At 41.9% G+C, this 26,024-nt stretch overlaps 1 protein-coding gene across 1 annotated transcript; it reads left to right on the top strand.

The window, feature by feature from the left end:
- Positions 1-1,064: 1,064 nt before the first annotated feature.
- LOC109859191 lies at positions 1,065-23,721 on the top strand. The gene is made up of 4 exons (XM_020437196.1): positions 1,065-3,374; positions 15,949-16,983; positions 20,296-21,045; positions 21,444-23,721. The coding sequence occupies exons 1-4, from the start codon at positions 3,207-3,209 to the stop codon at positions 22,227-22,229; spliced, it is 2,739 nt and encodes a 912-aa protein (XP_020292785.1). The 5' UTR covers positions 1,065-3,206; the 3' UTR covers positions 22,230-23,721.
- The last annotated feature ends 2,303 nt before the right edge of the window (positions 23,722-26,024 follow it).

Raw genomic sequence — 26,024 nt, 5'->3', positions numbered from 1 at the left:
CAACTTTTGTTGTCAAATTATGATTGATAAGTCGAACAACAGGAAGCTTTCTCACGTTGTATCGCACGCTATATTTCTTTTTTTGTTTTTTTTTGTTTTTTTTGTTTTTTTACTTTTCGACGATCTCTCACACGCACGAACGTGGTAATTTCTTCGTGCCGGAGAAGAACATTGGAGAAGAAAACGCCGCAAATGAATCGTCCTGTATCGAAACTGGAACGCAGGAAGATTGTATTAGAGAGACAGATATATTTCTGTGCTTCTTCGCGCCGCGATTTATTTCAACGTCAGACAAATTGAAATCTCCGCAGTCATTTATCTATATATGATATTGAAAAAAAATTGAGAGAGAAAAAAAACGCGATCTATATCAGGCCAAACGAGACGAGATAAATCCTGTCTGTCTATATGATCGTCGAACAATCCGTTCGCGATTCGTTTCTTCGATACGTTTCCTGAACATCTTCGCGATATGCTTCGCGTTAATGTGTTACATTAATACTCTTCTTTTTTTTTTTTTTTGCTGTGCATTGTCCATCATCAATAACACGAAGTGATAGTTCACGTGAGAAAGAACTACGCAAGTGAGCAATTTCGCTGGAATGAGGCAAATGTTCCAATGACCGAGCAGAAATCGATTATCTAACATGTGAATATTGTTCGCATAACAATTTTCAAAGATCTTTTGAGATACATTTTTAATTACTTATATAGTTTCTAACTTTACATACGTGTAAAAAAAAATATTCTTTTAAATAAATACGTTCGGTTCTTACTTCGGTCGTCGCTTGTTTTTATCTGCGCGTGATCTCATTGAAATTCCACCGAATTCGTTCACTCTTCGATAATTTTTTCACATCGCTACGTTTTGCGATACACAATCGAAGGATGCGCGCACGAGTACGCAGGTGATTCCGTTTAAGAGGGGGATAGAGCAGCGAGACATGGGAGGAGTTCCCTACGAGTGTGCTCTCTCCGTCTCTCCAGAGAGACCACTCTCGCGGTGGCGGAGGTGGTCTCTGCTCACCTGAGCGTTTCAGGTGGCAGTCGCCCTGCTGAGTCGCTCAGCGACGGGTTCTCCTTGTGTGAGCGCCGCGTGCGAGAGCGCGAGATTCCTGCGATTCCACGCGAGAGACACCGACGAGAAAAACACACGGGGAAAGATTTTGAGATTTTCGCGCGAAAGATCGATGTCGTCGCGCGAATCGATTAGGCACACTCGCGGATCTCATCGAACAACTCCCCCCGAATTACAACTTCGTCTAAAATTGATCGATCAGTTTCTCTCGATCTCTCAATGCAACTTCGAAGATAAGACACTCGAGAGAAAAAAAATTGTTTTTACAATTAATTTACGGGGGAATAACTTCAGCACGCACGCACGCACGCATTATTTTCTCATCAAAACTTTGTTTAATTAATTGTGACTCGAACCTGGAGCGATGGTTAAATCAGAGATTCGATCGGAAGAACGTTCTCGATGCGTCGACTTGCGACACAATTCGTAACAAGAAAAACAATTTGTGAATTAAAACACCGATCCGATTAAAATTATATTTCTCAGTTTTGAACAAACCGCGGAATACTTTCGATCTCTCCGTTGCTCTACTTTGATCAGAGAAATCTTCGAGATTGCGCAATCCGCTAGGTGTCAGATCGCAAAACATTTTATAAGAAGCGAATGCAAAATATGACGTGCCGCGCCGTGTGATTGCGACACGATAAAGCATGCAGAAGAAGAGTCGATCCTTTCAGCGCGCACGTCGATCGCAACGATCGATCACGTGTTAAACGAGCGACGACGTTCGAGAGAATCGAACAACTCACTGTTTTTTTCCTCCTCGCATGAAGAAAGTGAACATCGACCATTTCGAGATATGTTGTTTCGATGATCAAAATTGAGAAGTTTATCTTTGCAAAAAAAAAAAAAACAAAAAAAAACAAAAATGTGACAACCGGTATTTAATGAATGAATTGTCGCTCGTTAAAATCGACAACTTACAGAGAGACGGTTCCCGTAGAACGACGTGTATAAATTTTGTCGTGAAATCGACTCGTCCGACGGCATTCTGACGGAATTATCGCGTAATACTGACGAGGAGCTACAAAAGGTGGCCGATTAAAGAACCGATCGCGAGAAGAAACCGAGCCGAGATTTATGGGAATCGCGCGAGCGACGGCCGAGGAAGAAAGTGTCGTGCGCGAGCAATAATTAATGACGGTATCCGATTACAAAAATAAAAATATCATAATTAAAGACTAATTGTGTTTGTAAAATGACACTTGTGATATATAGACGTGACTTTGTACGTGTGTATTTTTATTTAGCACATCTGTTACAAGCTGTTTATTAAAGTGTTCTTTAATAACGAAAAAAAAAAACACTGTTTTGAGAGACAGAAGTATGTTATTAAATTTCTACGCTTTCAAATTTGTTTTCCGTTAATGTGTGGAAAAAAAAAAACTTGATACTAATTGATTCGTCCGACGTAAACGTTCGAAATGAAAGATGAGAGAGAGAGATTAATGTGTGGTCAGGATCACAAACGGAATAACACAAAAGACCGAGACTAATCTAACGATGAGAGTGTGAAATTGAAATCTGGTGAAAAAAAAAAAAGAAAAAAAAACACGGTCAGTCATAAATCTCTCACCACGCGACGATGCGCGACAACGGATGTCAACATACTTATCTTTCGATTATTGTGCCAATAATCATCATGCGATCGCAATTCCTTACCTCGTTACACGACGAAGTCCATAAATGTCACCTGCGGACGTGATCGATCGATCACATGTTGGGAGAGAGACGACGAGTGAATCGCGACGCGAATCGGTATCAACAAAGGAATTTTACATCACAAATGCGACCTGGAACGACATCCGTTAACGTAACTAAATACTTTGTAACTAAATACTCTTATAAAATCTCTTTAACAAGCAAAAAGAGAGAGAAAAAAAAAACCGTAGTGGAATCGTGTGAACGACCAAAAGTTTGATCGGCAAAACGACGATGGAACCGGTTTTTCGCGCTCAAATTTACGACGAGAATTGGGAGTAAGAGAATAATAATTTATACAAGGAGAACCGTTTTATATAATTATGGCATGAGATAAGTCTCATGTAAATGAACTTGTCATTGAGAAACGCGCGGTTGTTTTTTTTTTTTTCTTTCGTGTGTGTGTTGAGGTCACACCAAATAGAGCATGATGGGAGAGGTGATACGCGTTTCGGGTAGGGCACCGGATGTCGGCGACATCCTTAAGGAGGCCATACTGTCGCAGCGATTCGCCGACGTGACCCTGTGCTGCCCGGGAGGCCAGAGATTTCTAGCTCATCGCCTGGTCCTGTCCGCAGCGAGCCCGTATCTTCAGGTCAGTCATAAAACAACAATCCAATTAATAAGCAAATCAGTTTTATTTATTGCGAGAATAAAAAAAATAACAAGAGAAAGGGAGAGAGAGAGATAGTCGTCTTTTTCACAAACAAGAGAATAAATCAAATGCCTCTTTAAAAACACATTAATTTAAAAATTGAAAAGAAATAAGTTTTACCAAACTTGTTGCCGAGATCTTATTTTAAAATCATCGTTTTGTTTACGTACTTTCATGCACAAATATAGAAAGTATGTTACCCGCGCGCAAGCGGAGAAGATAAAGAAGAATTATAGATATATAGATCTACTCACTAAAAATTCTTGCGAAAACCAAACGATATTTCAAGTATGTTCATTACGATTTAATAAAAGGAAGGAAAAAAAAAACAGTTTCTATGATGAGAAGTAGTTACTCTTCGCTCGCAAAGTAAGAGGCATAATAAGAGGAACTACAGCTGCTAATTAGCGGGTTAGTATTGCCGGATAACAGACGGAGTTGTTAATATTGCACTTGAATGCAAAGTGCATTTCGCGGCGAATGCTTCTCGCTCGCTCGCTCGCTCGCTCGCCCGCTGTTGCCGCGATGTATGTATAAATCGATTGTGCGCGTGTGCGAGCGCGAAGCACGAGCGTTTAAATGCCGCCGAATTATGTCACACGGAAATAAAAGATAATGCGCGCTATATCGCGCAACTCGCGCCAAGTTTCGCGAAATCGCGTTCTCGGCACGTTGCGGCGATGCACGTTTGCGGCGACCTCCTCCGTCGCGAGTTGCGCGATCATTAAACTATTGCGCCACCCGATTTGAACATGAGAGCAAAAGTAACGAGACAGGTAACGGGGATTTAGATTTGAAGCTGCGCGCATATAAAGTAATCCGCGTCTCTCTATACATCGTTTAACTTCTCTCTAGATCTCGAGATCTTTCCTAATAAATATCATCCCCTCGAGAATCAATTATTTCTTTAAAGAGCGACTCCACGTCGATAATAATAAAAAAAAAAAAACCCCGTTGTTCAATTCATTATGTAAATTATTCGCTAAAGCGCCGCAGTTTTAAAACGTGAGTAGAATTCCACCGCGGAAGGAAAACCGCGCGAAACGAATTCTCCCTCCCTCTCCCAACGCACTTCGGCAATTACAAAGTAACGTCGCGTCAGCTACGTGAAAATTGTCAATTATGCGTCGCTGTGCGATTCGTGCCACGAATTACGCTTTCTAATTTCCAACAGAATGTTGGAAAAAAAAAGTTCTCGTATTTCTCCTTCTCTCTCTCTCTCTCTCTCTCTCTCTGCGAATCGCAATTTGTCTTGTTTTATTTGTTATTATTTTGTAAAAATTCTTGGTTTCTCGTTCGAAAGAATATGCAGCGCGCAAAATGCATTTTTTATTTTCTTCTTTAGTTTCTGCGACGAGTCCGAGGAACGACCGCTTTTTATTTTACTGTTAATAGTATCAATCATTTAGGAAAGAAAAAATCAACGTTACGACGCACACGATGCTGTACATTAGAAACGCAGTTTACTCTCATCCACGTCTGAAAAACCGGTGTCCGCAAAAGGCCGGTCATTTTTTATCGCAAACAAATATGGCAACCTTGACTTCAATGTTTCCCAGACCTTCGGATTCGGTAAAGCTCTCGACGCATTCCCGCGAGTTACCGGGCGACCCTTTTGCGGTTTCTCGCGGACGTGTCGGGATTGGGTCTCGCCGGCGATACGCGCCTCTTTTTCCGGCACTTACCATTCGCGGATTCTCTCGCGTCTCGGCACCTCGATTTATCGCCATCTGACCCAATGTACCTGTTCCGTTCCGCGCGAGGTGGTTATTTTTCTTTTTTTTTACGCATGTGTACGGTGCGTCGCGCGCCATAAAGAAAACAGAAGAAATTAATTGAATTCCTCACGCGCTTCCGTTTATCTTGTGGGAATCGAACAAGAAGGGGTACGGGAATTTGAAACGAGTCTCGAAGCTGCATTTGTTTACATTTGGAAGTTATTAAATTATGAAAAAAAATGCGGTAATATAATGTATATTTTTTATTGAAAATCTCGATTTTAAAATAATCTAAAACGAAATTATAACACGTTTAGAGCAGTTTGTTTCGCGCATTTAGATCCGGTTTTGCATTGACGCACGTTACACACGCAATTAACGTTAATGAGCATCATAAACATTGATATCCAGGAGTTCGCAATAGTTTCGCTGCGTGATATCACGTCTTCGCGCATAGTGAAATTATTCACTCCCGATAATATATGTAACAGGAAAACAAAATTATGTGTGTACATAAGATATTAATTCGCGATTCGTTTATAATCACGTGCAAAAAAAATTAGATGTTGTCGACATAAATCAGAACAATTTCCGCTTATCTTTCGCGCTTGCTTTTACACGAATTAAAGTGATAATCTAATCGTGTTTATTTTTTACGTACATGTTTATTTACTGGCGTCGACACTATGAAACACAATCAAGATTTACAGAGAAATTATCAAAACTGTCGAAATTGCTGCGAACGGAGACTCGTCGTTACGAAACACGTTACGCGATTTGTGAACTTGATTGCGCTCGCGCTGTGGGCGCATCTGGGCCTTTTCATCTGAACGAGCGTGGAAAATCGCGCGTGCTCTAATTAACTGATTACAATTAACGAGGAGTGCGTAATTCTTACAGTCGCAAAGTACAGTAACGTCGGTGAGAAAATGTTGTCACAATGAGGCTTAAATTTAGCACGTTGTATTTTTAATGACGAGAATTTTATAAAACAAAATTACGACGTATTATGTCTCGAAAAATTTACAGATTTAAAAAAAACACGCGCATAAATTTTGAAATTATTCTTTTTATAATTTTGTTTGTCCAAATTGGGTCACAAAAGCGTGCAATTTAAATATTTCCAGTTTATCCGCGTTATTATTCCCGATGTCATCGATAAAAACGTTCATTATCAAAACCTGAATTCGATATATATATATCATGACCTCGCAAATTTCGCGTGAGAAGATTTTGAACAAGGAATGGATGTTTCGCCGAGGTATATTTTACATATTTTTATTTTATAGCTTCCTCTACTAATATTTTTAACGACGCGATGAATATTTTCGAACGATCACGGACAGGCCGTTTTGCTCATTTACTACTTTTGACGAATCTCGAACACACGACGCTCTTATCTTCCGCCAGTGTGACCGCGGTTGAGAAAAACATTCGCAATCCGAAGAAGAATCTTATTTCATTGCCAACAAACAACATAATAACAAATACGATAAAATAACAGTCAACATTAAACATGTATTATCAACAATTTAATTTAAAAAGATATAAAAATTATGTTCACATGTGTAAAACTTACGTCGTAACACGCGGTTAATTAAACCGCGCGTAGAGCCTCGCAAACGAGCGAATTTATGAGTTCGCGGTTTAATTTTTCTGAGGCCGAATGGAAACAAACTTTTTTAAACGTTTAGACAATCTGATAGACACACACACACGCGCGAAGATTTTAAACGTTGCGCAATGAGTTAGTGTTATGGCTTTCCGCATCGGTGCGCGCTTTTTCCGGTACAGAAGCACAGAAACATATTTTTGCCTGTTTGATCTAACCTAAGCCTAAGCCTAAGCCCATCATTAGGACGCCGGCGTGTAGCGCACCAGATCACGTATTCATTGCTTAATTAAGATTATCGTAACTTGAAAGGGAACGACCGGTCGATATATCACGTCAGTGTGTAATGCTCACGTCAATCGAGAATCGACACGATGTCGACACGTATGTACGTACGTACGATCTCGTAATTCCTTGAATGTCCTTTACGCAGTGCGCAGTGTTTTCTCAGCGAAACGGTCACGGCTACGTAATGAGATCTTGTACGCAGAAAAAATGGCAAACAAAAATGATAATATTATTAAAACTAAATAAAAATAAATCGTACACGTATAATATTAAAATTATAAATAATGTATTCTATTAATTGTAATTAATACAATCTATTAAAAAACTGTCACGCCGCGTTTAACCGTTGTATCCCGTGTGGCAGAAATTCTCTCATTAATCTCCTCCACCGAGAGATTTATTATAATAAACTCCGAGCGAGACTTCGAAAAAAAAAAAAATTCAATGACATACATAGTGAAGACAAGGTAACGGGAGAACACGCGGTGTGATGACACGCTGTCGGCTCTTTAATCGTGGCAATTTTTTGCGTCTACTTGCTCCAAGAAATGGTAATTAAACCTGACGCGGGAACAAAATACGCCGGTGATTTTAATTAGACGACGATGTTGCGAGGCAGTATACGTTAATGCATTCTGATCTTCTTTGTGAAAAAATTATATTATTCTCCGAAAGAAAACGTCGCAAAAAAAAAAAAAAAAAAAACACCCGGGATCGTAAAAAAAAACTACTGCTACGTGGGTACGTCGTTTAATAAATACGCGAACAATTGATCTCCGCATCTTCAAAGATTAATACGCGTGTTTGTACGATGTTAGACTTTAATAGCGGAAGTCAATTAAAACCCATGACCTCTACCGTTCGTTAGAAACCGAGAGGAAAAGCGTCGTTTTTCTTCAAGCATCTGTCAGCTTTTAATGCACGAACGCAAGAAACAAAATGTTGCGCGTGGATTAATACGGTACGCTGTAGTTTTTTTTTGTTTTTTTTTGTTTTTTCAGGGACATCAAAACAAAGTTTTTCTCACCGACCCTCATTTCGCTTCGATTTATCACAAACGATGCAATTTTATCGATTGCTCCGCGGGACGAGTGTCGCTACAGTTTTATAAAACAGGAAAAGAGGCGCGATCGCGATCGACCGTAATCGCGCTCGCAATATTATTATATCATACGCGAGTATTAAGGTTTTAGTTGTAACGATTAGCGTGCGTTCTGTGCTACGCGGGTAGCATATTTCATACGCGTGATTACGCGATGGCTATTTAATTTTAATAGCTCATAATAGCACCTTGTGCCCCAACACGCATTTGTAATATTATTCCTGGCACGAATCCAAATCGCTTCTACGCATGCAAATGCCGTGTCGTTTAAACATTATTTCGTTTTAAACTCCGCTGCATAGCGTTACTTTAATCGCAGAATTTGCTTAATTCGAAAAAAAATACCGTTAAAACAAAACTCGAATATAAAACGCGTGGTAATGCGCGTCTTGTATTTGTTTTCTTTCTCGAGCAGAGTTTCGCAAGTTCCTGTTTATAAATCTATATTTCTCGGCGCGAAAATAAAGAAATTATAATTCCCGATCTCTCCGGTAAACGTTCACTTCGTGTAAGGAACCCACGCGGAGATAACATCGACCTTGACACACGTCCGCGCGAGGTAATAAACCCGAGTGACCCGTAGGAAGAATTTTCGAATCTTCGCTCGCGTTGCTTTCATTAAAGAGATGTAAATAAAGTCGGCCGTAAATGAAATTTATCTCGACGTAAAAAAAAAAAAAAAAAAAAAAAAAACGACTATCTGTCCGATTCCTGAATCGGCATGAATTTTTATCGTCTCGCGCGAACAATAAACGAGCGATATCATCGTTAGCTCCGATTACTTGAGACAATTTGTGTATTCCGCGTGTATTTGATCTTTTACATTTTTAACGGCAACTATTTGAAAGAACCAAAACTGGACTTTATATAAAAAACGATTTATCAGAAAAATCTCTGAATTAATAAGAAGTCGACGAGGAGACGCCACGTGTACATATATTAGAAATTATAATACAGATATTCCAGTTGTCGTGAAATTCTGCGAGCTTCTCATAAAACTCAAACGAGCAATAACACTCAATCAATTTGCTCCACATCGACGGGAAAAAAAAAATTCGAGGAAGTCATTCAACCTTTTTTTTTTCCCTAGAGACTAGACTTGAATTTTTTAAATATACCGTTTTAAAAAAGAAACCGCGTGTTCCTCGCTTTGGTTGTCAATTACCGTCGGATTAGGGTAACGCGATATACGGATTGATATACTTGTACATATATCGCCAAAACTGCGAGATAGACGCGTCAGATAACGTTGCGCGATGACACATTATTTCACGTTTGAGTACAACCGCATTGACAGGATGCTGACGGATTAAAACACCGAGCAACTAAGCGTAACCGCGGCAACATTACACGACGTGTATGGTTGCATTACAAACTACAAACGTATCAGCGTTTCCGATCTATATCGACATTGCTTATTGTGGCTTTTCATTTATGCGCGCGCCCGAGGGCGCGATACAACACGGATTATCCGCAAACGTTACTTATCGAACCGTGGCGTGTGTATTACGGGAAAACCGAGAAATATATTTTCAATAGCGCGGAAATCGCGCTTACGTTCCCGTAGATATTAGAAGATTATTCTGTGTATAAAATGTCACGCCGATGATTTTTGTTTCAAAGGAGCAATCAAAAGGATTTTTACGATTCTATACGATTGTTTCGAGAAAATTTGATTTCGATTAAATGTCTGAATTTGAATGAGCGAAAAATATAAAAATTGCGGTGCCGCCGATATGTCGATATCATTGCAAATCTCAATCGCGACGAGATATATCGCGATCGAAATTAGAATCGATTACGCGCGCGAATACTTATTGTATTCTAATAGCGTCGCATTTCCTCGCTGAAGTCAATCGTGTCGATTTCCAGGAATCTCTCTTCTCATCATGGTCGCCGCTGGGTAATAGTTTGCCGTCCGTATGATAGTTTTAGCACCGGCTCTTGACACTGTTACTCGCGTAACAGTTTATCGATACGGCATATAATTAATGACCGATATGTGGTCCGGTTGTAACTACATCTCGTGCGTAGAAATCGTTATGTCTCGTTATATGATTTGCGACTCGTTTCGCTCGTCGTGTTTACGGCCCGATTTCTCAATTTTTACACATTTCCTAATCACACTCTTATCGAATTCTCGTCGTCTCCGTGTCTGTCATGACGCGCGCAAAACCCGTTGCTAGATTACAAATTTTAATCGATTCGACGCGTACCGGCTACAAAAATAACGTTTTATTTTTAGATGGGTTTTGTAATTTCGTCATTATTTATTCACGAGTGTTCGTTCAAAAATCTTCTTGCAATTTTATTTTTACGCGATGAGTCTCGTTTGTCGTGCGATTTGGCTCGCTCGTTGCGTTGAATAAAATATGGTATCGACAAAAAAAAGTAAACCAGTTTCCTTTATTGCGATAAGTTATAATAAGCGTTACATATTCTCGAGAATATAGTTTGCATATTTTCTTGTACGCTTTAATTCAATTCTATTGGTAAACGTGAAAGAAATTATTTCAATTAAATTCCGCAGAAAATGTTCTGACACGCGCAGCGGGACGTTGACATTATTAAAGTACAACACGCAGGTCGGCAACTCGCAATTACTCGAATCGCATTACGGAACGTTTATAAGCGTCAAATGGATACACACGCCGACACATTCCGCGTCGTGATATTACATCCAACAAGGGATTCTTTAAATAGGGACAGTTTGTCCCGATTACGCGCCGCCGACCGCTTTGCCTCGATAATGATTATTACTTCCAATTGCGCTCGCACATTCGAATAATATCCGCGAGCACTGTTGGAAGCGATTAAATCGCGGCTCCGAGCGTTTTCTCGGCCACGAAATCGTATTGATTATTGTCTCGGGCGCGCGATATCGCGCGAGAGTATCGTTCTGGCGTGTGTGCACGCTCCCCGGCCGCGATTCTCGCGAGCGCAAGAAAACCGACATCGATGAAAACCGAGAGATATTCGCGCGCAATATCTAATACATCGCGAATAAATGTTTAAACAAAAACGCAGCGACATATTTATCGGTAAATATCTAGCGCATTTCTCGCAATCATACGTGGGGTTTATTAAGAAAAAAGAAAGACCGTTATCGCCAGAGCCAAGGACTTGAATTCTAAATACTTCTATTGTATATCTAACAAATATTAATATGTCTAATAAACATTTCCTAACGTACAATAAATTGTTACTACATATTTGCTGTACAATATACTTATATGATATTTAATACATTGTGTAAATATATTTACGCCGATCTCTTTCGTGCAAAATACGCGAAACATCAAAGCGAAATCCAGATCTTCCGCTTGATGTGTCTTGCGATAACAATCATTCTTTTTCTTCAACGAGCCGTATTTGTGCGCGAGAAATGCCGCAACGTTTGCAAGTTGAACCAATTGCTACGTGTAACAACCGCAAGTATATACGTAGCACATTATTATATATGTATGTATTAAATATAAATATATATGATACATGTTATAAATATAAATATAATATATTACTGTGTAAATATATTACTTACGTCGATCTCTTTCATTTTCGTGCATTTTCGTGCATTTTCGTGCGTGAAATATTGTTCGCCTGGTGTGTCTGGCGCGATAACAGTCATTCGTTTTCTTTAATGAGCCGTACGTATATATTTGTGTGCGCGAGAAATGCCGCAACGTTTGAGCCTGAGTTGAGCCACGTCCAATTGCAAGGTGTAACAGCCGCAATTACACGAAAGAGGTGCGAAACTCAACATCCCGCGTTTACTTTGTGTCGGATAATATAAGGAGGAGAGGCGAAAAACCGATCGCGAAGAACGAAAATTTTATCCGATCGTTCGCGAGCTATGAAAATTGATATCCGCGATTACTGTAATCATTATAATTACGACGTTTCCTCAATCGGGTTTTCCTCCTCGCACCTCGTGAATTTCGTAACGCTCATCGGGATAGATCGCATCGGATGCGGATAGAAAGCGCGAACCGAATGGCGCTGCCGCACCATCCCGGTGCTGAATCGGCAAGATCTAGACGTTGATGTGTGCGCGCGCGGAATAGATCGATCGACAAATGTACGAAAACGAGCGTAAAAACCTAAGCACAGCTCGAAGTCATTAATCGTTTGCAGATATTTGCAGTGTTTATCGTAATTGATTGACAGACCGGCAAAGATAACGTAATCGCGTCCGATTCGCGCTCAATGGATCGTTGTACAAATTGATGGAAACAGGTTTTGAAAACAGTTTTGCACACAGCTTGAGAACGATAATCGCGCTTACCGCGACATGTAGATACTAGACGTAGATACTTGTAATTACAAATTTTGTTAGATCTCTCAACGAACCGTGATCTCTCTCGCATTATGGAAATGATTTACGGACCGATGGAAGCAAACCGAAATAAAATACGGAAACTTTCTCGAACGCGGAATTATTAAAAATCTACAATAACAAATTGGTTTTTTCTCTTTTTAACATCCCGACAGTTAAATTTCAATTGTTTCAAAATTTTGCATGTTTTTTTTTTTTTTTATTCCGCCCGTCGGTGTTTTAAAAAATTCTCGATGTTTCACAAAAATCACATTGACGAGAGTAAGTAAAACGTATAAAAAAAAAAAAAAAAAANAAAAAAAAAAAAAAAAAACACTTTTATTTTGAATTACTCGATTATCGTATTATCTTTGCTTCTCATTTTCCATGCCCAAAGAATTCGCGAACAGGATACGAGATATAAATATGTATATGCGATCGTATAATAAATCCACGTAGTATATTTAGACGTCAGATTTGCAGATTATCCACGTACACGCAGTAGTAGTTGAAGAAGAATAATATTCTCTCTTGAAGTATACGCGATACTCCAGATCGATATAAACAAGTTCGAACTTCATCAAATCTCTCTGACACACTTTTTCTCACGTATACGTGAACTAAAGTAATTGCTGCCAAACGAATGTATTTAACATAAAGAAGATGACGCGCGTAATAAAGAAATGAAATCGCGTCGTTCCGTCTCAAACGCAAAAGGAATCAAAAGATCACTCGCGTATGAATAACCCGAGTGTTTATTCGCAAACTCTCGAAACTATTCGAGGAGATCGTAAAATACACATATACGAGATGCTTCTTGCACATTCCGCTGCACAACTTCGAGTGCGCTGAAATATCCGCGCTGTACCGCGAGCTTCGGAAATTGCCAACAAACAATGTTCTTATTACTCGAAATAATTAAGTGATCGCTAGATTATACGGCAATAAATTTATGTGCGAGATATTGATGTGATAAGTCAACGCAAGAACGAAGAGTACCGGTTACACCGCGCTAATTATCACATCAATGAAGTTTCGATAAACACGCGCAATTATTCACAATTGCCTGACAAAACGGGTTTAATTTGTTTTCGCTCTGTTGCGCGGATGTTTTTTTTTGTTTTTTTTTTTTGTTTTGTTTTTTTTTTGTTTTGTTTTCTTTTACATATTTGCGGTAGCAAAGTGCATATTCTTGGTTGCAACGCTTCCGGAAGTGTTTACTATTCGAGCAGTGCAATACGCACAAACACTAAACTTAAGTAATCGCAAGCTGAGAGAGAGAGAGAGCACTTCTGAGGACGAGGGGGGAAAGAAGAGAGGACGGCACAGCCTTGCAACGTGCATAGGTGTAGCTTACAATATGTTATTCAAAGAAATCTGCAAACCTGTTTTTCTTCTTTCCTTTCCGAAGCGGTTGTGTAGTTCTTACGTTTTACATATGTATGTATGTATATGTTATATATATAAAATTACATACGTGCATATTTTACGCCGATAAGTATAAACGAGAGACACAGACTGCGAGTTCGCCTCGGAATTTTAGGACGCGGGCAATCGCGTTTGTGTCGACGGTCTCCCCGAAGGAAGATACGAGAGAGTTCTCTTCCGTCTACGCCATTGGACTTGGAACTCGCGCGGCGAGCAAAGTTGCATCAAGCCGCGGGCCGTGCGCGCGTACCAACGCTTCATTTGCGATTCTACGTGCAAGAATGATGCCCCGGCCATTTTTTGCCGCTCATGATCCGTTAAAATGGTTGCGGGGCGGCGTGAAGTAAAACGATCGAAGATCATCTCAGACTCTCTCATGACTCGCTCGCAACAACGTAGTAAATGCGTAACCTCAATATATTCGCGAGAAAATATTCAGAAAATGTTTAGAAAGCCATTGGAAAACAATTTTCCGAACACCTCGCAAAACGAACGCGCGCGAACAAACGCGTTTCTCGAAGAGAATTCACGAAAGTTCTCTCTTACAAAATTCGGAGATCTCGCCGAAAATATATCTCTTGCGTAACGAGACAAAAAAGTGCAACGAGAAAGAGATGATCACGTGAATTGCAGCATTGTGTGCCGCTGCGGAGGTTAATTCAAATTGGTTCCCTGATCCCGACGACCGGACCGGCCGTTAGCGGTTAGCGGTTAATTATCGCGGTAAAAAATCGGAAACAGCCGCGTCGATCGAGCCGCGTAATTACAGTTATCCCGGTGCAAGAGCGCGCGCAATCTTCGCCGAGCTCCGCAACAATGAAACAGTCGTAATTCATTGTTGTCCATGTGTTGTTCCATTATGCGCGCGCGTGCGAATAACGACGGAGAGATGGATGAAGTAAATCAAATACGGTGATATATTTTACGAGCGAGAACACGTTTGAAGGAAACGCTTTTTCGAATTTCGCCGTATGAGATTTTTTTTTTCATTTCGATCCCGCGTTTTCATTCGCGGGTGCGAAATTGACGTCCGTCCGTTCGGAAGAAAAAAATCTCCGCGACGCAACTCGGCGACACAAAAGCAACGCGCGCGTTGATCTTTCACCATCGCCGTCGTTTTAATAAAGTTACCCATCAACCTTATAAACACGTTTGTAATATGTGTACATTTCTTTGCAACTTTCTACCTCTTCGTGGAAGTAGAAGTGCGGCGCGCACACATTATACACACCGTTATGTCAAATGACCACGGAAATTCGTGCGGTTTTCAATTTCAAACTGGGACTAAAAACTTCAGCCTACTTTGATGTGCCAGACAAGCGCCTTAACCTTTCAATAACTCGGAACGTGTTCTTGATACATGTTATTACCACCACGCTGTGCCACGCCGCGTATCTAATGCTTCGCTAGATGACTCTCATCGGCCACGAGAGATCCAGACCTACAACAAAGTCAATCTTGATACACAGGTTTCTCGGTCTCGTCAATAGTAAAAGGATAAATGACGCGCGCGTCATTCGTTGTGTTTCTCATATTTAACGGTCAGGTTTCTCGCGAAGGAAGTTTTTTGTTTGGAATTTTCTTCAATAAAACATATTGACCGAAACCGCATTTCCATTTTTTCGTTCGCTCAATTAATTCTGCGCGTTTACTGATTCATAAACTTTAACGCGCATTTCTCTTCTTCTGTTTGCTATTTATTTTGATGTAAGAAATTTTGTCTATTTGTAATTTATACGTTCGTTATTATTGTTGTTGTTACATAAATAAAGTGAAACATCCAACGATCGGCACTTGAAAGACCCCGTAAATTTTTTCTTCAATCTCTAATGTTGCCAGAAACAAAAAAATAATAATTCTACTAATAAATGTCAAGTAAAAAGTAACCACAGACAAGAAAGTTAACGACTGAAAAAAAAAAAAAAAAAAAAATCAATCAAAAGTGCCGATCGTTGCGAAGAGTTGCTATATAACCATAGGCTATTCCCTATTATCTAATACTTTACTCGTTCGCGTAGCGAGCAGTAATCGAACGTCGTTCTTGTGTGCAGGAAGTGCTGCTTGCGCACAGCAAAGCCGCCGCTCATTGCGAGCCGATTACAGTGATCCTGGCTGAGATGGAGGCGCCGGAACTCGCGGCATTACTTGGCTTCGTTTACACCGGAAGCGCCACGGTGCCGCGAGTGCGATTAAATGCTTTTCTGCGGGCTGCGGAGACCCTGCGCATTCGGCTTCCGCCGGTGCCCATGATCGCGAGCACTTGCGGCGAGCAAACGACCGATTGCAAACCGGAGGACATGAAGGACGTCAAGGTCTGTTCCAAGTATCTGCAGTGCGATCAGTATCCCTGGTACAGTCCCGGAAGACCGTCCTGTGAAAATATAGCCGACAAGAAGGAACCCTGTGCGAGAAATTTTTTAACGGACGACAACATAAATATTCTCCGAGACACCAGAATGTTGCACGAATTCAACACAACGAATCCCGGTCCGTCGTTCGGTCATGCTGGCATTTCGAACGCGTGGTCACGCGTCGGTTCTCTGCATCAGGATGGAAGAATCGGCGATCGTTCCGCGGAAAAGTGTTACGGCTCGATGATGCTCGCTGAGAGAAATCTCGCGATGGCTCCCGAATCGTCGTCCTTCGATGTGTATCATCGAGGCGCGTGTCTTTCCAACGGAGGACCGCCCGCGGAGGGATACGCCGATCATCTGGAGAGAATCAGAACGGGATACGAAAGACTGCAGGTGGACTGTCCGATGGACAAGCCGATGAGCGTTCTCGGTTCGGAGAGCGAATTTTGCGGCAGGATGCGAGGAGACGCGGATTGCCCCTACCAAGGTGTTGTATCGTCCTTGCAGTGCGCAGTCACTGGCCGGACGAGGTCGTTCGAGAAGTCTTCCGATTATTCCACGCAGACGGCGGGCGAGGATCTCAGCTGCGGCGAAAGTTGTTGTAGGTGGAGAACCGCCCGCAGACACGTGGCCAATAGCGTCACCGCGTCGCCGTGGCGCCAAATCGTCAGGCCTCATCATTCACCGAGAACCCCGCGACCCGTCCTCGCGCCCCAACGTCACGCCGATGACGTGAGTACATCTCAAACGGTAATATATACAAATATTAGCTCGCGCGTGTTCGGCTGGAAATCGCTAATTGATTTGATCTTATTCAGGCGTTCCGTTACGAGATCAAATTTTTGTTTTGGAATTGTTTTTGTTTATATAAAAATATCACACATTTTTTCAAAATATTAAAAATATTAAAAACAGTTTTTAACATTAAAATTAAATTTGAAGGTAATTTTAATTTTGTCAAAAAATGCCGAAAAATGAAAATTCATAACAATAAAATATTCTTAAATACTGTTAGTAATTAGAATCGATGTGTTCGTCGATCGATACTTCAAAACATCGATCGTCCGATTGTCGAGGAACGGAAACACACAGCTCTGTGCTCACGATTCCGAATGATTACGATTCACGATACGATTTTGACCTAGCTGTCGAAATCCCGTTGCTAGAAGGGATATTCGTTCTTCTTCTTTCTCGCGTGAACAGATTTTACTTACTGGTGTGGGAACTGTGCCGAACTGTAAATAGCAGTAAACGGCGCACAATCGAGCAAAATGTGTTTCGATTGCTCGATCAAATAATCGGGTATATATTCGAGTGTATTCTTAAATTTCAATTTAATCGTCGCAAAAACAAGGCAAAGATTTCACACATCCTTCATTAATTAAGTCCTTAACGACCGTCCGGCGCGTCATCGTCGCGCAAAAAAAAGAAGTAACGAGATAAAACGTTTTCAATATCCTTCTCGCTTCTATAAATTGCTCGCTCGTTAATGACGAAGGTTAATTAAATGAAAACCACAGCGTGCGATTGCACCTGTGTGAATCCGACATCAACGTCGATTTCTGTCGGTCTTCGATTCGAGTTAACGCGCGCGAGACACAGACGCGCCTTCGCCGAGAACGCCGACGTTCTTTTCTCTTGCTCCGATTTTACATTTATTCGCCGATCCGTTATATACCATAAAATAAGATTTACAACCAAGATGCAAGACGCGGTTTTATGAATACGAGATATAACGTCGTTTGGATTCGAGACAAAACGTTGAAGAAAACACTCGTTTATTCACAACATAAATCGTTCGTTGTAACTTCCAACGCTATCTTTCTACTCTATCTCATGCGATATATTTTATACCATTGCATATTAACGAGACACGTGCAAGAGTAAAAAAAAACAAAACCCAAGACAAACATTTCGCGAAGGATTCGCCATTTGTTGGCGCTGATTGTCGTCGTCTCGCGTATCAGACGCGCGCGCATCTTCTAACAGGTGACAAGGTGCCGCTTTCAGCTGCATCGTCGCCCTTCACTTGAGTTCGATGTCGTTCCGCTTAATGCACCCTATCGGTTTATCCCGCTCCGATCGTTTATCAGGTCGGTCCCGCGCGCGCGCGCCGTGATTGCGCATCGCCAGCTGGCGACGCCAGCTGCGCGCGTCTTGATCTCCGCGAGCGAATCGCGCGAATTTCTCTTTCGACGGGATGCGTGCCAGATTTTGTGCGTTCGATGACGATCGTGTCGCGCGGCAACTGGTCTGGCTTTTGCGCAAGCAGCAGGCCCCGCAGCTTTGCTGCTGCAAGATCGGGTCGAGATGTAGTCGCCAGATAAAGACGCGACTGTGCACGTATGTATGTACGCAATCTCGCGTCGCCGAGATTGCCCTCCCTCTACCCCTCTCTCGCGCGATATATAAATTGACGCGGTTCCGAACGTTCATTTCGCGCACGTCGAAAGGATCTCGAGATCCTTTCGATAGCGCAATTTTTTTCACCAACTTTGTATTCGCGGATAATAATATGTTTGACACGCAATATCACACACGTGTATCTCATAATTGCGCAAATCGCAATCGTATAATTGTGCAAATACATCACGATAACGGATCGGCGAGTTTGACGCTTTCGTCGTATAAAACTCTTTTCTTTGCGAACGAGCGTTATAGAAAGTATCGGCCACCACCTTGCGTACCCGGAAAAACAATTTTAAAAATAAACGGACCGACAAGAGATGTGGTGTTTCAGTAGTTAGTGGCGGCAGCACGTCGATTAGCAACAGGTGTGAAAGTTACGATTCAACCTGGCGCGAATTCCCCGCGCGTTATTCTTTGCGATCCCGCGGAAAAATATCGGCGATACCGTACCGATTTACGATAGGTATATTTACTTTCGGCGCGAATTTCGCATCGCGCGAATTCAATCTCGACGATATTCGAGAGCGCGCGCGCAACACGTTCGTATCGCGAGTAAAACTATGCGTTTTCATCAATAATTCGCGTTTATTGGAATTTCGTGAATTCTGCTCACGATCATGTAGTTATCAGTAGTTGAGCGGGTTCGATTGTGCGACCGTAAAATCGAACCGCTCATTATTACTAAGTCTAACTACTTTCTAATTGCTGCTTTCTTCTGGCCGGTTCATTATGCGGACGCATTCCTGAATACGCGACTATCGCTGTACTAAAAGCATTTTATTTGGCATTAAAGATGGGAAATTGTCGACGAACGACACGTTCGATTGTGCCGCTCGGCGACTTGGATGTGTCGTTTTAGAAAACTGTTCTTTCTTTTATTGCGCGAATAAACGTGCGGTGAACGGCAATTTCTTTTTTTCGATTATAGGTACTTGAAAAGTCGCGTCTTTCTTTTTTTTTTCGAAATAAAACACACGCGAGAGATATCGGTGTCAAATCAAGTATGCAATTTTCGGTCAAAAGTGAACGAGGCCCCAGTTTTTTAAATTAATTAATTTTATTGTATTATATGCAATGTTTTTTATTACAATACTCGGTTCACAATGTAAACAACTGAATTAAATTGAAATCGTGTTATAAAACGTAGTACACGCGACACAATTGCGCACAAAACTCACGATATCTCGATAACTCGACGCGATTCGGTGCTTCAACAAGCGCGAATGGCTATTATCTAACGAACGTGGCCATTTAAAACCCGATCGTGACTGAAAAAATTCAAGAAAAAAACAACACACGACAACGTGTGTGCTTTAAATCCAGACGTCACTTTCTAGTTCATTGAAACGCGCCTCACCGATACTCCGCGACGCACAAAAATTTCGATTCTTCACGCGACGTACGTACAATATATCGGTAGCGCACCACGCTACACGTCCTTTTTTCCTTTCACAAAATTAATCAACATGGACAAGCTCGACCAGCTACGTTTACGCGCGTATAATCGATTTCACGGAGACACAAAGAAGAACGTGCAATACACGATCGCGTATTCTGTAAGAGAAAAAAAACGCCTCAATGTGCCCTCGTTCCGCGTGCGTGTAATAAAACGTTTTTTTAACAAATCTGTTGCAGGAAATTCAAAAGAAGCCCCCGGAACCGACTCGATCGACGGTAATATCGATCAGTCCGAAGATTCATTCTCCGAGAAACGACGGACTTTACGCGTTCGAGGTTCCCGCTTACGAGACGAGTTTTAACGGCGACACCGCCGCGAGACCGCCGCCACCGCCGCCACCGCCGCCGCCACCGCCGTCGTCGCTACCGCGCGAGACGATCAGCGGCAACACGATCGGTTGCGGTTCAGACGTGAAGACCCAAGAAGTGGTCTACCAATCGCCCGTTTCGTTCGCTCCCTCTAATCAGATCGCGCCGCACGCGACGAGAAACACCAGCGAATCGGCTCTCTCGAGTACCGGCAACGCGGCGATCGCGTCCGCGCAATTGTTGCCCCGCAGCAACAACAACGATAACAACAGCGTTATCACCAATACCGGCAGAATAACCGGCGAGTATTCGACGACGCAAACGACAACGGTGCCGCGAACGCCGACGAAACCCGAATTGTCGCACCCGATCAGCAGGCTCTGCGACACGATCGAGTCCGATTCCGAAAAGAAGGAAACCTCGTCGTTGGAAACGACGGAGAAGAAGGGGGTGGACGAGAGTGTCGCGAGGATCTTCAGCGTCAACAGCGACAGCAACAACAACAACGAGACAATCGTCGGCGCGGAGGGAGGAGCAGCTCAGCGCGGACGACCGGCCGTTGATGATCACAGGTGCGATCAGTGCGGAAAGACCTTCGTCACGAGGGCGTCGCTCAAGGTATACTTCTTCGTCAAAACAAGCATGTATTAAAACGCCTACGCGCGTTTGAATTATCCTTAGAGAAAACGGGGATTTTATGAACACGTCTAGAGTATCAACGCGTTTATATCTTTAGACACGCGCGACATAGAATATTCTTGTCTTAGAATTTAATTACCAACATAAATTCTCGATAGCTTTGGCAGACAGATCCTCTATCGGCGTTTTCCACGATTCTCACTCTCACAGTATCATATTCGCGCGTTTAATTGCCTTTTTCGCGATTTGCTAAAATTTTAATCTAACGCGTATATATCCTATTCTCGTCACTTATTTCTCGTCATTACGAGTGTTTAAATTATACATCAGCTCTCAGTGTCGTCGTGTCTATGTGCTCGTCTCTCTCTCTCTCGCAGGTGCACAGCCGCACGCACTCCGGCGAGAAGCCGTTTCGCTGCGCGGACTGCGGCAAGCAGTTCTCGCAGCTGCGCAACTACAAGTACCACCGCAGCGTTCACGAGGGCACGCGGGAGTTCGCGGCCACCTGTCCGGAATGCGGCAAGTACTTCAACGACCGTGGCTACCTAAGCTCGCACATGAAGATCCATCGGAACCGCAAGGAGTACGGGTGCGCGGAATGCGGCAAGAGCTTTAACCAGCGGGTGGCCTACAACATGCACGTGCGCATACACACGGGCGTGAAGCCGCACCAGTGCGACCAGTGCGGCAAGGCGTTCTCGCGCAAGATGCTTCTCAAGCAGCATCTGAGGACGCACTCGGGCGAGCGGCCGTACCAGTGCCAGGTCTGTCAGAAAGCGTTCGCCGATCGCTCGAACATGACCCTGCACACGAGGCTGCACTCCGGTCTGAAACCGTACCAGTGTTCCCTCTGCTCCAAGGCTTTCACCAAGAAGCACCATCTCAAGACTCATCTGAACTATCACACCGGCACCAAGCCGTACTCGTGCTCGAACTGCGGCGGCAAGTTCTCGCAGAGCAGCAACATGAGGACCCACTTCAAGAAGTGCATCGTCAACAACGCCGCCGGGACCGCGATCAAGTCCGACGTCGAGGTCGATCGCGTCGATGCCGAGAGCAACGCGCCGCCGCAGATGGTCCTGACGCCACCCAACTCGGATCAGGAGTCCAGCATCTTGACGCCGATCTCGAAGAACGTCGTCGCGACGGACGGCAACACGTAACGAATGTTTTTTCTTTACGAATCGAGGAAATATCGTGATAGTAGCACATGTTTCGCGGAAGACATTCGGGCCGCAAGTAGACCGCTTTGCGGTTTTACGAAGCTTTCTACGCGAATGAACGCGTAAGCATTTTTTTTTTTTTTTTTTCGAGGAGACCGAACTACCATCTGACGTGGTGTGTTAAAAATTTAATTATCAGTAAGCTTTCGCATTATTTCGAATTGATTAGCATGTTAAACAGCGCCAGTTTTGTTTTCGAATAATCCGCTGCTTGCGGTTAGCGGAAATAAAATTCGCGAGGTATCGGAAGTACGTGGATAGTATACGAGAATATCAATGCACTGTGCCTTCTAGTTCCTGTATTTATTCAACTAATCAGTTGTACATACACAGATCTTCATGTGTTAACTCGATCTAATATTTAATAGTTAATTAATTTAATTCAATTAATATTTTATAGATCAATTCAATCTAATATTTAATTGTTCGAAGTGCGTGTAGAAATAAGTTTTTTTTTTTTTAAGTAACACGTCGAATCGAGAGTGTTGGCAAATTTTAAACTCTCCGCCAAAAGGTTTATCTTTAACAAATCCGCTTTCATCTTTCGCGTTGCATAGATTGATAAATTCCTCTCTCTCTCTCTCTCTCTCTCTCTCTCTCTCTCTGTCTCTTTAGCTATAATTTTACCTTGCGTTTATTAAATTCCTGCGCGGTAACATTGCTCTTATAACAGAAGTGATTTCAAGAATTCACGGATTATGCGTCATTCCTTCGCTTCGTGTATCGTTGCGGATACAATTAATAGCCCCTTCGCCGAAACTGCAACATGTAAGATTGCGGCAACACGGTTAAGTCCAATTGCCGGTGTGTTTTGCAACACACAACGCAAACTCAATCGAAAAGTCCCGCGCGGTCGTTCGTAGGGAAGTATCTCCTCACATTTGAAAGTAACCGTCACTCGCGAGCTTCCATATCAGCGCGAATGACGTCCGCACACAGATCTTTTCCAATGAAATGCCCCTATTTGTTCCTAGAACGCAACTTTGTTAGCGATTGAATTGATTTTTTTTTTCCACAGGCAAAAAACCACGTCGTTCTATTGAATTAAACATCTCGCGAGCGGATCGCGAATGTTATTCCAGAAATGGAGATTTTTGTAAAGGAACTATATAAAAAAAAAACTTGACGGATGAGAAAATTGACGAAACCTGTGATTTGTGAACGCAATTTTTCAACTCAAATTTAGAATAATAATCTTATTGAATTTAAACAAAATTTTTTCATAAACAAAAAACGAAATAAATTCTTCCTCTCTCATATCTCTAAGTTTAAATTAATTAACGATTATTTAAACAACTAAGAATATATGTGATAAAACCAGTGAGTTATTTGAAACATAATGTATATTTATAATGCGGTGTATATTATATCAATTAACAAACTCGTATTAGTAGGAAATTGCGTATAACATATGCGTATATATGATGATATATCGACTGTATACAACAGATGTATATTATATATGTTTAACAAATAATATTACATAAAAAAAAAATACACATTTGTATTTTACACCTCAATTTTGAACGGATTGAATTATTTTTCTCTCCCCGTTTCGACACAAATAACAATAAAAAAAAATAAAAAAATTAAAAATAAATTTCCAATTATGTGAAATGAGCGTTTTACTGATGTTCACAAAAGTAAAAAAAAAAAAAAAAAAAAAGACCTCATCCTTGTGTGCAAGCAAAATAAAATATCGCAAATTAAAACGTAATACATGTTATTACGACTTCTCAATCAGGCTGAGTTATTTCCTCTGATTCAATTTGCAAAAATAACACGTCCCGAGCGATGCACCTTGTATTCCGAAGACAACGCGCGGTCCGCGTACGGCGCACGTACGAAATATAACGGTGCATCCGTGGGCAGATCCGCGGACAATAAATCGTGTGTCGCGTGGATGTAATGTTTTCCTCTCTCTTTCTCTTTTTTTTTCTCAGTGTCGTTCGGTATTATCGTATAAATCTCGCAGCGCGCGACACAGATCGCTCGTTAATATTCAAGTGTGAATAAATGACTCTGTCGGCGATACGTCATATTTTTGAGGAAAGCCGCACGGATATATCGCGCGCGGTGAGTTCTCTGCCATTAGCCCGTGTAATGCTCATTAAAAGCCGCGCGTCTTAGCGTTCGCGTCCGTCGCGCGTGAAATATTACATTCTTACTTACACGATCGCAAAAAACATCAACTCGCAACTTCGTCTAAATCGCGCTCATCTCTGATTTTCCGAGAGAGAAAAACGAATAAAATTATATACGCGCGCAATGTGTTTTTTGCAATCCCATTCAGATCCCACTGTGTTTTCTCAGAGAAGATACAAGATCCGCATGGCAGAGAACGCCGCATGTGTGAAGGCTAAATACTCGACCACGATTGGCTTTCACAGCACAGACGGGTTTGTTTCAACATTCGCATACGTTTGATCATTGACGATAGTTTTTTTTTTTTTTACTTTAATGTGCATTTTCAAACTACAAAAAAAAAAAAAAAAAAAACGACGACGAGATTACACCCATAATCGTCGAACGATTCGGATCTTCCTTTGGCATACACATATTTTGTTACGTCGGAATGTAGAAATGAGCGGATATTTTGCTCGAGTCGAGGATTCTTTCTTAGATATGCGCACAATAATGGGGAACTGTGTTGCCCAGCGCGTGATGGTTCGCGCAGATCTCTCTCTTTCTCTCTGGAGCACATATCAGATTACGGAAACGATCCCGAAGAAGAAGAAGAAGCGAATCGTGGATGCTGCGAGCGAACGATCGCACGAGATGCGAAATAACAGAGATCCGCAGAATCTCGCGTGTACAGCACGTGCAAGGTCAACCATTTGTGTGTCCGTAGATGGATCACGAACAGTGTAAGATGTGATCGAATCGGAATTCATCGATAAGAGAGAAAGAGTAAAACCGTGTGCAATGGGAGACGTGAAAATGTGTGTTTTTAACGCGTTTATGTTCTTCTTAATTTGCATTCTCATTAAAAATCATTATTTACAATTATATACGCGCGTGTATATTCTTCTAATTGATAGCGCAATTTGCGCGAACAATTAACGAATACAATCTTCCGCAGATATCGCAAAAAAATTCTATCAATATAGTCGCGGCAATTACGACTGCATTCTCGTCTCAATGCGTTTTTTACACATTCCCCTATATATACATCTCTTCCTGTATATACACGTCTCGTCTACGACATCATTATTAAACCAAGCGATTCTCCCCCCGCTTCTCTCATTCACCTAATTTGATTGAGAGAAATGGCATTGCCGCAGGACAAGACGACGCTTGCTAAAGACGATCTCGAACCAGCTTCGCTTAACAAAGACACGACAAAGCGCTATCGAGACATTATGCCCGACCCCAAATAGAAGATCCTTAAACGCCGAGTCATCCTCGGCGCATCGGCAATTAGCCGCTCATTAAGCTTTTTTATCGTACACACACACAAGTTTTCAACTTGACGAGCGGCAGCTCCGACCTCGATTACAAAGAACGTTATTTAAAAAAAAAATTCCACAAAAAAGGTTTATTATTTTTGTGTGACGTTTTACATTTAACGTTTTTAAACGCGCACAAGTGTGCGGACGATGTAACAAATTGCTCAAATTAAATCTTTCTCCAATCGCACGCGAAGCTGAAACCAAAACAAATAAATGACAAGTTTATCGAGAGAGATCTTATTTAAAGATGTCAAAATTTGAAATAATATTATAAATATCTTAT

Source organism: Pseudomyrmex gracilis, unplaced genomic scaffold (assembly GCF_002006095.1).
Source record: "Pseudomyrmex gracilis isolate BER0280 unplaced genomic scaffold, ASM200609v1 scaffold_246, whole genome shotgun sequence".
Taxonomy (NCBI): domain Eukaryota; kingdom Metazoa; phylum Arthropoda; class Insecta; order Hymenoptera; family Formicidae; genus Pseudomyrmex; species Pseudomyrmex gracilis.
The sequence above is the reverse complement of the archived record's forward strand: the minus strand, read 5'-3'. Positions and strand labels throughout refer to the sequence as shown.

What these genes read in the sequence shown, in the direction of transcription:
- LOC109859191 (XM_020437196.1), top strand. Translation starts at nt 3,207, where the DNA reads ATGATGGGAGAGGTGATACGCGTTTCGGGTAGGGCACCGGATGTCGGC. An exon ending in CCCAACGTCACGCCGATGAC is followed by an intron (nt 16,984 to 20,295) that starts GTGAGTACATCT and finishes AATCTGTTGCAG; the next exon opens with GAAATTCAAAAGAAGCCCCC. An exon ending in TCACGAGGGCGTCGCTCAAG is followed by an intron (nt 21,046 to 21,443) that starts GTATACTTCTTC and finishes TCTCTCTCGCAG; the next exon opens with GTGCACAGCCGCACGCACTC.